This window comes from Leptopilina heterotoma, unplaced genomic scaffold, assembly GCF_015476425.1.
Source record: "Leptopilina heterotoma isolate Lh14 unplaced genomic scaffold, ASM1547642v1 Lhet_6114, whole genome shotgun sequence".
Lineage (NCBI taxonomy): Eukaryota > Metazoa > Arthropoda > Insecta > Hymenoptera > Figitidae > Leptopilina > Leptopilina heterotoma.
In genome coordinates, this window is record NW_025111143.1 from 1,624 (window position 1) to 15,000 (window position 13,377).

The window sequence follows — 13,377 nt, forward strand, 5'->3', positions numbered from 1 at the left end:
TCGGTGTTGCTCTCTGACCGGCTCAAAATAAATACCGGTTGGCGACGCTATTGCTTTGGGTACTTTCAGGACCCGTCTTGAAACACGGACCAAGGAGTCTAACATGTGCGCGAGTCATTGGGACCGCAAAACCTAAAGGCGTAATGAAAGTGAAGGTTGACTTTGTGTCGACTAAGGGAGGATGGGTTGCGTTACGATGCATCCCCGCACTCCCGGGGCGTCTCGTACTCATTGCGAGTAGAGGCGCACCCAGAGCGTACACGTTGGGACCCGAAAGATGGTGAACTATGCCTGGTCAGGACGAAGTCAGGGGAAACCCTGATGGAGGTCCGTAGCGATTCTGACGTGCAAATCGATCGTCGGAACTGGGTTATAGGGGCGAAAGACTAATCGAAACCATCTAGTAGCTGGTTCCCTCCGAAGTTTCCTCAGGATAGCTGGCACTCGCTTAATAAAAAAATTAAGTGAGTCTCATCTGGTAAAGCGAATGATTAGAGGCCTTGGGGCCGAAACGACCTCAACCTATTCTCAACTTTAAATGGGTGAGATCTCTGGCTTGCTTGAATTATGAAGCCATGAGATTTCGGATCAGGTGCCAAGTGGGCCAATTTTTGATATGAAGCCCTGACGAGTAGGAGGGTCGCGGCGGTGTGCGCAGAAGGGTCTGGGCGTGAGCCTGCCTGGAGCCCCGTCGGTGCAGATCTTGGTGGTAGTAGCAAATACTCCAGCGAGGCCCTGGAGGACTGACGTGGAGAAGGGTTTCGTGTGAACAGCCGTTGCACACGAGTCAGTCGATCCTAAGCCCTAGGAGAAATCCTATGTCAATGACGGTGTATATTCATAAATATTAAATTTAATTTAATTTGATACACACCCGTCGGGCGAAAGGGAATCCGGTTCCTATTCCGGAACCCGGCAGCGGAACCGCATACAATTCGGGCTCTCGCAAGAGTGTTCGTCGGGGTAACCCAAAATGACCTGGAGACGCCGTCGGGAGATCCGGGAAGAGTTTTCTTTTCTGTATAAGCGTTCGAGTTCCCTGGAAACCTCTAGCAGGGAGATAGGGTTTGGAACGCGAAGAGCACCGCAGTTGCGGCGGTGTCCGGATCTTCCCCTCGGACCTTGAAAATCCAGGAGAGGGCCACGTGGAGGTGTCGCGCCGGTTCGTACCCATATCCGCAGCAGGTCTCCAAGGTAAAGAGCCTCTAGTCGATAGACTAATGTAGGTAAGGGAAGTCGGCAAACTGGATCCGTAACTTCGGAATAAGGATTGGCTCTGAGGAGCGGGGCGTGTCGGGCTTGGTCGGGAAGCGGGTCTGGCTGACGTGCCGGGCCTGGGCGAGGTGAATGACTCTTTCGGGAGTCGGGATCCGAGCTCGGTCCCGTGCCTTGGCCTCCCGCGGATCTTCCTTGCTGCGAGGCTTCCGTGATGGTTCTGCCGTCGTGGGTCGTCCTCTTCGGCCGCCATTCAACGCTCAGCTCAGAACTGGCAACGGACAAGGGGAATCCGACTGTCTAATTAAAACAAAGCATTGCGATGGCCCTCGCGGGTGTTGACGCAATGTGATTTCTGCCCAGTGCTCTGAATGTCAACGTGAAGAAATTCAAGCAAGCGCGGGTAAACGGCGGGAGTAACTATGACTCTCTTAAGGTAGCCAAATGCCTCGTCATCTAATTAGTGACGCGCATGAATGGATTAACGAGATTCCCGCTGTCCCTATCTACTGGTGGTCCTAGGAACAATGATGCGTTTAACACATGCTGGGCTTGACGGTCCTTGGCACTTAGCCTCTCTTGTTCAAGTGCTTGATATTGCCTCCCCGTGGCGACCACTGGTAACATATTGTTTCTGTCTGATCTAAGTGTAGACAGGAGCAGTATGGCTGAAGATTCAAGCGCGGCCTTCTGATCGCAGATGCCCTGGTGATCATGAAGTTTTACGTAGAGGTATGAAGAGCACTAAACAGGCGAGAACACGAATAGCCGATAAGTCGGCACTCTATTAAGGCACCGCTTTCGGCGTGCCTTTTTCATTAAAGGATTTTCGGAAAGCAATGCGCACGGAATGGAGTACTAAAGGCACGCTTCGGCGTGCCTTTTTCATTAAAGTATTTCGGAAAGCAATGCGCACGGAATGGAGTACTAAAGGCACGCTTCGACGTGCCTTTTTTATCAAAAATTTGTTGGAAGCAATGCGCACGGAATGAAGAACTAAAGGCACGCTTTGACGTGCCTTTTTTATCAAAACTTTTTGAAAGCAATGCGCACGGAGTGATGGTGGATAGCAAAGGTGCACTGGTGGCACCTTTTTATTTTTAACAAAAACGGAAGAATGTCCCTATCAGAAAAGCTGAAATTTGGATGGAGTGTGGTATACTGGGGCTGTAAAAATTCTTTTGGTGGTAAGCGAGTATAGTTGACCTCTACATGGAAGTAGGAGTAGAGCCAAACAAACATTATCAATTATGCTGGGGTCAAATTCCGAAAGCTGTGGTTCGGGTACGAAAGAGTAGAGGGTACCTTGTGAGAAACGGGAGGCAACGCCCGGCTGCCGTACAGTATACAGGCCGGGTAGGTAATTCACCACACCTACCTGGCTGCCTGACCATGCGGCGAAAATCCTGGCGGCTGCGGCGGTGGTGTTAAGGTGGAACACTCTAGGAGCTGCTGAGCCGTAACAGGGGGATCCTTCGAGGCCACGAAATGGAGAACCCGTACTACGTAATCTTAGGAAGGAGATAATAATAATTGAAGGAGGAGATTTAGTTTTGAAAGGCAAAACTCTGAAACATTCAAGTGGACAAAATAAATAAAATAAAATATGAAAATGGCAGATAATAATAAAAATCAAACAGACGTGCCGATGGGAGAAGACCACCTAGGGTCAAACAATATGGGTTCAAGAGCAACCCTTACTAGTGATGGCGATGGAAGAAGGAGGAATAGAAATAAAATAGCGAAAAGGACATGCGATGAGATGGATTCGTTCTACGGACGAGGAGTTGGACTCGATTGCTAAGAGCGACTGCACTATTGGAGATATCCAATATGTGGAAGAAGCTATTAGGAAATGTTGTGAGAACGACCCCTCGAAAAGGGGTCTCTAAAGTCCTCACAACTGAGATAATGGGCCATGTCTCGGATCTGACCAAGATGACGTTGGAACTACTAACACGCAAACGCATATCTCTTGGGCGTTATCGATAGTAAGGAGGCGCAGATATCTATGCTGAATAGTAAGATAAGCAAGGAAACCGATATAGTCGGTTCGTATTCGGCAGCGGTGAGCAAAGGAGGTAATCTCTCTAAAGTACCACCGATAAGTGGAATTAATAAGAGGATTACTACGATGGCCCATGTGGCAGTGATCGCGCCCCCCGAGAACTATAAAAAAGAGATCGATGAGGTAAAAAAGGAGATAATGGAGCTGGTGGATCCAGGAAAAAGAAAAGATCAAGATAAAGGGAGTGGGAGGAAGAGAACGGATGGAAAGATTGTAGTGGTGGAAACGGCGTCTGAAGAGGATCTGCAAAAGGTTGTTGGGCACGAGAGGCTTAGATCTGGAGGTTTTGTGGCAACTAGATCCGGAGCGATGAACCCAAAGGTCATCATTTATGATGTTCCTAGGGAATTGGAACCAGAGGTCTTAACAGAAAGAAGACGTTCTAAGGCAAAACGAAGAGCTGCTAAGCGGAATAGATGTTGAGTCCTTTAGGAGAAATTTTATTCCGAGGTTTAGAATGGGAAACGTGATGGACCTTGTACAAATTGGGTAGTAGAGGTGTCGCCCAGGCTGAGAAATGTGCTAAGAAGCAGCGAGAGGAACAGGTTATACCTAAAGTGGCAGTCTTGCAAGATCGAGGACTATAGAGGAGTAACACGTTGTTACAAATGCCAGCTATATGGGCATGTCTCGAAGTTTTGCAAAGAAGAGGAACAGACCTGTTCCTACTGTGCAAAAAACAAAGCATATTCACACAAACTGTCCGGAGAAACAGAGGAATGTGCCGCCGACCTGTACGGCTTGTAAAAAGGTCAAAAAGAAAGCGGACCACTCGGTCAACGACAAGCATGTCTATGTATAAAATAGCGCTGGAAAGGTTGATTGCGAGAACTGACTACGGAGTCGGAGGATAGCTACCTTAAACTCCGCAAATCAACGCTGCGAGGACGATGAAGCCGGTAGCGGAAATCCGCTACAAGGTAGGACAAATATAAAATTCAGGTTCTAGCCATCCAAGAGCCATACACTGTAAGGGGGAAATAGCAACGTTTTGGAGCACATGCGAGAGCTTATCTGGAGGAAACGAACGGGGATATAAGCTATCAGGGCCAGGAATCGTAGTATTCGACCCGAACTGGTAGTTATGCATCTCCAACACCTAAGTGATGCTCATATACATGTGCACAGATAGACAACGGAGGCGAACGTGATATATCTCATAAGTGGGTATTTTCAGTACTCCTTACCAATTGAGCCCTTCATTAGAAAACTGAGGCATATTACAAGTGTACTGCATGGCAAAAAATGTAATTATATGTATCGATGCCAATGCGCACTCGCCGGCATGGCATTCGAAAGATCTGTCGCCTGAGGGAGAAGCATTAGAGGCGTTCATAATGGAGGCAAACTTTGTACGTGATGAATGAGCCCAATTTCCCATACACATATTCTAGACCTGGTGGTGAGACGAACATTGACGTGACTTTGGTGTCAGAGTCGGCGGTACGGGCGATAGATAAGTGGACAGTCCATGAGGACTGGACATCGAGCGACCACAACGCAATAACGTTTGAAGTTATAATAACCCCCAACATATAGTTGGGGTGGAACGATTGGCAGTCGAGAAGTTGTAACTTTAAAGGCGAAATGGGAAGTCTTTGATGCGGCATATAGGCGTAAAGTACCGGAGACAAAGAAATGCGAAAGTGCACATGAAGTGGTAACTCTAGTAAGAGGAGTTAGACGTGCAATAATCGAAGCGTGCAGGGAGTCGATGCCCGTAAAAGGGAAAACGAGGAATTGCGCTCGTTGGTGGAGTAGTGACCTTACCAATAGCAAGCGGAGAGTCCATCAATTAAGAAGAAAATTTCAAAGAGCACGGAAACTCAAAGAGGAAGAGTTGACTGAAATAAAAAGTCTTATTATAAGTCTAGAAGGGAGTACGAAAAGCTGATTTTCAAGACTCGAACAGAGAGTTGGAGATCGTTCATAACAAACGCAAGCAGGGACCCGTGGGGCTATGCATATAAGCTTAGCTGTAACAAGCTCAAGGGAACATCGGCAATAAACGCAATTAAGAAGGGCGACAGCTTCGCTATGGAGTGGAGAGAATCGGCGGATAGACTGTTGGATGGTCTTTTCTGTTTTGACGACTCGGAGTTAGACTCCGATGAACAACGAGTAACAAGAGAGCGAATGGAAGAAGAGGGAACAGCAAGCGAAGAAGATAGCGGATTTACTGAAAAGAACATTACCAGTGCCATAAATAAAATGAAGGCCGGTAAAGCGCCGGGATGGGATAGAGTCGAGGTTGTGGTCTTGAAGAGAGTGTGGGAGCTCAATAAGCAAGTTCTATTAGAACTATATAACGGATGTTGGAGATTTGGCATTTTTCCAAAGGAGTGGAAAAGATCAATTGTGGTCACGTTGATCAAAGGAGAGGACAAAGTTAAGTCCGATCCGTCGTCCTACAGACCGGTATGCTTGTTGCCAGTTGCTGGGAAAATTATGGAGAGCTTGATCTTACAAAAACTTCTGCCGCTAACAGAAAGAGCGCTGGATACATCTCAGTACGGATTTAGACCAGGTCGGTCTACTGAGGATGCTCTGCATGAATTCTTAACAATTCAGAAACAAGCGGAAGGCAAATACGTATTGGGTATCTTTCTTGACATCAGTAATGCGTTTAACACTCTGTGGTGGCCCGCTATAATTGAGGCACTGAAAGAAATTGGGGCAACAAAGCAACTTATCTCCATCATGAAAGATTACCTAAGTAATCGGTTAGTAGTGTTCAGAACAAAGCACGGCTCAGTGGAGAGAGAAGTAAACCAAGGATGTCCACAGGGATCAGTGTTGGGTCCAGTCTTGTGGAACATTGTCTTTGACGAGTTGGTAAAATTGCTGAAGGCATTAGGCTTTAAACTCGTGGTATTTGCAGATGACGTTGTTATCGTCATAAGTGGAGAATCGAGAAAGGAGCTAGAAAGTAAAGGGTCAGAAGCAATGGAAGCAGCAGAAAAATGGTGCAAGAGAAATAAAATGAAGTTATCACAAACAAAACGGTGATGATGCTCTTGAAAGGGAAACTTGATGTGGGAAGACCACCGAGTATAAAACTGTCTGGCAAGCAGATTAGTATAGTCGAAGAATTTAAATACTTAGGTGTGACATACGATTCTGGAGCTAAAGGGATTAGAGCAGGCAGTCATACAAGATCAGTTAGTGCGAAGAGCAAAAAGATGTTCTCGGCGCTGAAGAACGTTGCTAAAGAGAATGGGGACTGGGTTTCAAGGCAATGACAACCTTATATAAGGGCCTCTTCTTGGCGATAACAACTTACGCAGCGTCTACATGGATAGACAAAATCAATGTGAAGGATTGGATAGGTTGGAATCGGCTCAAAGGTTTGCACTATTGCAGTGACAAGAGCGTACAGAACAATATCAGTGGAAGCAGTGCAAGTAATTGCAGGGGTACTCCCCATTAAACTGGAAGTTCAGAGAAGAAGTGCGAACTATTATATTAGAAAGGGATTAGAGGCGGAAATAAATGGCACAAAATATTCGGCGAACATAGGCAATAAGATCGAGTTGTCAATAGTAAGAAGACAACTGAAGAAGGACCTTCTCGCAAAATGGCAAGATGAATGGTCGTCTGCAAGGAAAGGACGTATAACATTTGAGTTCTTCCCCTCGGTTGAAAGAAGAACTCAGATGCATTGGATTGAGCTGAATTTCTATGTGACACAAGTCTTGTCAGGGCATGGAGATTTTAACGATAAGTTATACAAAATGTATCTGGCAGATTCGCCGGAGTGTGATTGCGGTATGCAGGAGACTCCGTATCACTTGCTGATAGAATGCAACAAATATGACGACTTAAGAGAAAACTTAGCTGATAATCTGCGTAGAGAGGGCACCGAATGGCCAGTTACAATGGCCAGATTGCAAGAAAAGGAGAATTTTAAGCATTTTAAAATATACTCGACGATGGCTTTGAAAAGGAAAGAAGAGCAAAGATTACAAATAAACGGAGATTTTATATAACCTCATGTTGCCTGAGGAACTGACATTATAGGGCACGGACAAGAGAAATCGCAAATTTTATTATTGAGACCAAATAGCTCCACTCAGTGTGAGGGGATGCGAGTCGTTTGACAAGAAAGGCAAAGGGAGTTAATCCCGGGCCGAGTCACGGCGGCAGAGCCAGGAGGAGAAACCTCCTGGGCGAGTACCTCCACGTGGTTTCCCTGGAAAGCCCTACAGGGCGAACCAAACCTCGTAAATCTCTAAGGAGAACTCTGCTAAAACTAATTTTTCCGAACCGTTGGCAGCACCTTGTGCAGTGGTTGTATAGAGGATATAAAAGAAAGTAGATATTCCTGTGAAAGGGGACCTGAGTAGAAGGAAAGATATGACGAAGAAAAGACGTTAAAGATAAATGAGGTGTAAACAAGAAAAGTAAAGTAGAGAAGAAAGAAGACCCAAAAACGATCCGGAAGAAGAAAGAAGAAAGAAGAAAGAAGAGAGAAGAAAGAAGAAAGAAGAAAATCTGCTGGTATATCCAATTGGACAGGGAACAGCGGAACAGAGCCATAGGAATGGCGGAAAAGATCAATTATTATTATTGTCCCTATCTACTCTCTGGCTGGTCTACTAGCTTGGGGTCTACCCTAGTGGTGGCACACTTGCAAAGATGATCTCGCAGGACATAAGGAGCAAAGCTCTTGAAACGTCCTGCTGAGTGATTCTGTAGACCAGAGGCATGCTCATGCCACAGAGCGCGTCCATAGGTTGTGGATAATGGAATGCATTCCTCGTGAATGTACCTGCTTTGCAGGCGCGAACAAGAGCACAAAATGCGTATCCTTGACGTCCCCTATTGATACTTGTATCAATAGCAAGGATCTCAATAAGCATAGTATTAGCCTTGAGTCTTGCCCAAAGGTCGATGTGTTGTCAAACTGAAGAATTCACGCAGACGCAATGGTAATGGCAAGGCTGCAGGTGTACTTGCAATGACGAAATCTTTGGATGATTGACGCCTAGTAGCTTTATTAAGCGAAAAGCTGATTTATAATGAATATAAAAATCTATACGTAGCAAGTTGGCTGGATTTATCCAGTCAAGTTCTCTTCGGAGACGGTCTGCTAATAGAGGTCTATGCTAGAACTGTTGAACGCATACCTAGTCACCTCCCATCCTCGGAGAATGGTCCTCTGGATAGCAATATTTGTATCCTAACTTGACCACCTCAGAGATGCGGCTGGTGTTGTTCTGCATTTGGCTCTCTGTGATGCTTACTGGATATGGTTGTAGTGACGAAAAATATATATATATAATGGTATTTATACCATTAAACAATAGACTTAACAAAGCTGTTGACTTGTTGAGTCTTTTCCTTGTCCAAAACTCGATTTATCTTCCACGTGAAGAAGATATGCAGAGATAATGGTAATGGCAAGGAGATGCTTTGCATCAGGGGAGGAATTCCCCTCCGTAGGCCGAGAGGGCCCGCTTGCCAACCCTCCCTACGCCGAGAGGCCGAGGCGTTCTACGCCCTTGTTGTAGCCATCAAAGGGTTAGCAAGAAGACAGTGGAGTTAATGGTCTAAAAATATTAACGGGAGCAAGTACGCTATGGCGTATCACATTTATGTGACATATCAATACAGTGAGTTGATCATTGAGTTTGACTGTGGTGCAGCACCAGACGGGGAACCAACGTCCGCGACGTCCCCGCTGGGCAATGTGTCTGGACTGATCTAACCTCTTTTGGTTGGCCCAAGACAGACATAGCAAAGGTTCCTTCTCTTTAAGAGACATTTCAAAGTCTTCTTGTCATCTGAGGCACTCACACACGACTGCGGATTTAACACCTTAACTGGCGGTGTGTGAGTTTATGGTTCCGGGCGGATCCTGCCGTACAGAGGCGTTTTTCCATTTACCACCTTTGGCTTGTGGCATCTCTTAATTGTGGATGTACTTTGTTTGTCCCGCAAGGGAGGAATCTATGCTCCGTTTGGAGCCAGACGGTTCTTACAACCCCATTTTGGGGTGTACAATTTTCATTTGTCCCTATCTACTGTGACCCTGATCTGATCTGTGACCCTGATCTGGTTAAACATGCTATGACTGTCAAGACCTCGACTCTACCCTATTGAACAAATTAACTAAATAAAATGGAAAACACAACTGAAAACAAAAATATTTCAAAGGTGCCAAGTGGAGATACTGAGTTCCTAGACTCGAGAATGGATGTGTCTGAATCGTCGGTTAAGGACGACTCGACTGGTAGAAAGGGTCGCAAGAGGACTCTCTCAGACTCCTCTCCCTCCTCGGAGGACAGAGTTTGGAAAGACCTATTTGAGAGTACGGATATTGACCTGGCTGCGATTAATAATATCAAGGAGAAGTGTAGTGAGCATGTTGCAGATGCGTCTAAAAGAATATCGAAGCAACTTGCTTCTGATTTGCACACACAATTTGATGCAATTGTAAAGATTGCCAGCAGGTTGGTTATTGAGAACCTTGCGCTAAAATCGTATAACAAGGGTCTTATGCATGCGCAGAATAAAATTATGAATAAAATAGATGGACTGGATAGGCTGAAAAATCAGCCAACATATTCATCAGTCGCACAATCCTATAAGGTGCCGCCAGTTACTGGTACTAGTACGAAAATTAAAAGCGTTGCACAAGTGGTGATAATATCGCCACCTGAAGGAACCAAGATAGAGAGCGACACTACTGAAAAATTAAAGGCGGAAGTTATGAAGATGATTAATCCTGTCAAGGAGAAAATCAAGATCAAGGCAGTTAGAAAGAGGGATAGTGGCAAGATTTGTATCGAGACAGCGTCTGCTGAAGATACAAATAAAATTATAGAGAATAAGGTATTGAAGCAGAATGGAATTAGGGTGGCAAAATCGGGTCTCCTTAACCCAAAATTAATCATCTTTGATGTGCAAAGTCAACTCAGTGCTACTGAAGTTGTTAAAAATGTGTATGAGCAAAATGAATGCATATTGGAAGGAGTTGAATGGGAAGAATTTTCTAAGGGATTTGTTCCCAAGTTTAAAACTGGGAAAAAGGATGGTGAATTATCCAACTGGGTAATTGAATCGTCCCCCAAAATACGAAACATCCTCCGTGGAAAGGGTAGTGAGAGGATTTATATTGGATGGCAGTTCTGCAAGGTCCAGGATTATAGAGGCATCTCACGATGCTTCAAGTGTCTGAGATTTGGACATATTTCCAAGTACTGCAAGAATGAGAGCATGACCTGCTCCTACTGTGCTGAACAGGGACATGAGTTTAAGAACTGCTTAAGCAAACAAAATAAAGCAAAGCCGATCTGTAGTAACTGCAAGGCTGCAGAAAAACCATTTGACCATGAAGCTGTAGACAAGTGCTGTCCGGCGTACAAGTTGGCAGTGGAGAGACTAATCACACGAACTGATTACGGAGTTCAGTGATAGTGACGAGCTCCTTGTGATGCAAGTCAACTTAGGACGTGGGAGAACGGCTACGGATGAGGCACTTGATGCTGCATCTCGACGCCGTATCCCGATCTTATTAATACAGGAACCATACCAGTATAAAAATGAGATTGTTGGACTTGGTAGACACGCTAATCAAGTCATTACTGGCAACAGCATTGACGAAGCACCTTGGGCATGTATCCTCATAACCCAAAGAGAGTATAGTGGCATGCTGCTCCGGGATGTTAGCACTGCACATTGTGTGTGTGCTTATGTCTCTGGACCGCATGGGTCGTTTTATGTAGTGTCTGCTTACTTCCAGTATTCACTTGATATTGAGAAGAGCCTGCAAGAGCTACAAGGGATATTGCAGAAGATTGGAAGTAACAAGGTTATTATTGGCCTTGATGCCAATGCGGTGTCACCCTTGTGGTGTAAAAATTGTGAATACGCTGATGAGAGAGGAGAGCAGATGGAAGCATTTGTTTCTCAATGGAATCTTTATGCGCTTAAAGATATGGGTGGCCTTTGCACCTTTAAGGTTGGCAATAGGAATATTGACTGTGCCCTGGTTGACTCATACTTTATTAATAAGAGCAAAGCAAGCATAATAACTGAGGACGTTGAGACTAGCGACCATAGAGCTATAGTGCACGCCTTTGGGAACTTGCCAAAACCTGATAGGGTTAGTATGCCCCGTTACAATACGAAACATGCCAAGTGGGCGCACTACAAAAGATTCATTAATGAACAAGTGTCTAAATTAAATCTGTGTAAGGCTACACTAGTTGACAAAACACAGGTAGAGGAGTTGGCTGGCATAGTGACTAGAATCATTGCGACGGCTGCTGAGGCATCGATGAAGAGGAAGAAGTACTTCCAGAAGTCGGTACCTTGGTGGACCGCTGAATTGACGAGGAAGAAAAGACACGTTAATAGACTGCGTAGATGGTCTCAAAATCCTAGACTATCTTTGGAGGATAGGGCTATGGCCAAGATGGAATATAGCGCTGCAAGACGTGGTTATACCAGGGCTGTTGCTGGTGCAAGAGTAAAAAGCTGGCGAAAGTTTGTAGAGGACAATGATAGCACTAATGCGTTCGGCATACCCTACAAAATAGCAGCAAAGAAACTGAGCACCAGAGCAGCCTTTGCTAACATCAGCAAAAATGGTGTATCCACGAACAATTGGCAAGATAGCGCCAATAACTTGCTTAGTGAACTCTTTGGTAGTGACAGCCAAGCCCCTGAGAGGAGGTTGGTGGATAATCTTCCGCAGTCTGAGGACATTGGCTGGAGTCGTAATGATATTGCAAAGGCAATTAAGTCATTTAAAAATGGTAAAGCGCCAGGAGATGACTGCATCGAGGTGGAGATGCTGAAAAATGTTCTTGACACAGACCTGCTTGAGGTGCTGAGTATATTATATAATGGATGTTTGGTACATGGAGTGTTTCCAAGAATATGGAAAACTGGGGTGCTTAGAGTCTTGCTCAAGTCCCCAGAAAAGGACCCCTCGGAGCCGAGATCTTACAGACCACTCTGTTTGCTCTCGACTCTCAGTAAAGTACTGGAGAAGCTACTAAAAGTGTCTCTCCAGCCATGGCTTGTGCACCCTGCCTATTCATCTGATAGGCAGTATGGCTTTAGAGCGGGTCGATGCACTGTAGACGCAATTGCTGACATGCAGAGACTGGTTGAGGATACAAACAAAAGCATGGCGCTGGGAATCCTCTTCGATATTACCGGCGCGTTCGATAATGTCGGGTGGGAGTCAGTGCTTACCCAACTAAGTGTGAGAAGCTGTGATCAGCGTCTTTATAATCTTGTCGCTAGCTACCTCAGTGACCGAAAGGTACAGCTAGAGGATGGCTATGAAAAAGTTGTCAAAAACTTGACGAAGGGTTGTCCGCAGGGGTCGGTGCTTGGACCTGAGTTCTGGAATCTTATAATGGATGTGCCATTAAATAGACTCCGGGACAAGGGTGTAAAGCTTGTGGCCTATGCGGATGACTTGCTAGCCATCATACATGGCAACAGCAGAAGGGAACTGGAGCGGCTGGCGCAGCAGTGTGTCGACCTGCTTAAAGAGTGGTGTGATGAGGAGGGTTTGGTTTTGTCAAAAACTAAAACCGAGATGATAGTCCTGAGAGATGCAACGTGTGGAAACAAAAAGCGTAAGGGTAAAGGAGTCATCTCCGGCTCCTTATGTAATACAGGCAAAGGTGGACTAAGACCTCCGACAGTCAAATTGGAAGGCAAGAATATCAAGTACTCTCACACGGTGAGGTACCTTGGGGTCAATTTCGGCACCCGAATGACCATAACGGAGCATATAAAACGTGCAGGCGCAAGGGGAAAACAGGTGTTTCATCAGATGGGAGCAATAGCTCGAAACACATGGGGACTTAGGTTCTCAAGTGTTTCCTCTATATATAGCGCAGTATTTGTACCAATTGTGCTCTACGGTGTTGGAGCGTTTGGGCATCTGCTAACCAAAAAGCAGTGTGCTGTGCTGCTGTCAGCTCAGAGATGTGTTCTCATAAAGGTGTGCCGGGCATATAGAACTATTTCGCATGACGCAGCACATGTGATAGCAGGAGCAATGCCCATCGATATTTTGGCTATGGAATATTACTACAGATATAAAGTGAGAGCACACTCAAGCT

General features: G+C 45.5%; 1 protein-coding gene across 3 annotated transcripts in view; it reads right to left on the bottom strand.

Moving 5' to 3' along the window:
* Nucleotides 1-614: 614 nt before the first annotated feature.
* The window catches only part of LOC122509699, a 15,142-nt gene continuing 2,379 nt past the window's right edge, over nucleotides 615-13,377 (bottom strand). Inside the window, exon 3 of one of the 3 annotated variants that reach the window (XM_043623931.1) lies at nucleotides 615-1,486. In XM_043623931.1, the coding sequence (XP_043479866.1) occupies nucleotides 854-1,468 (615 nt within the window). In that variant the 5' untranslated portion in view covers nucleotides 1,469-1,486 and the 3' untranslated portion in view covers nucleotides 615-853. Of the gene's footprint in view, nucleotides 1,493-13,377 lie in introns of all 3 variants that reach the window. The other 2 variants (XM_043623933.1, XM_043623932.1) reach the window with 2 other exon arrangements.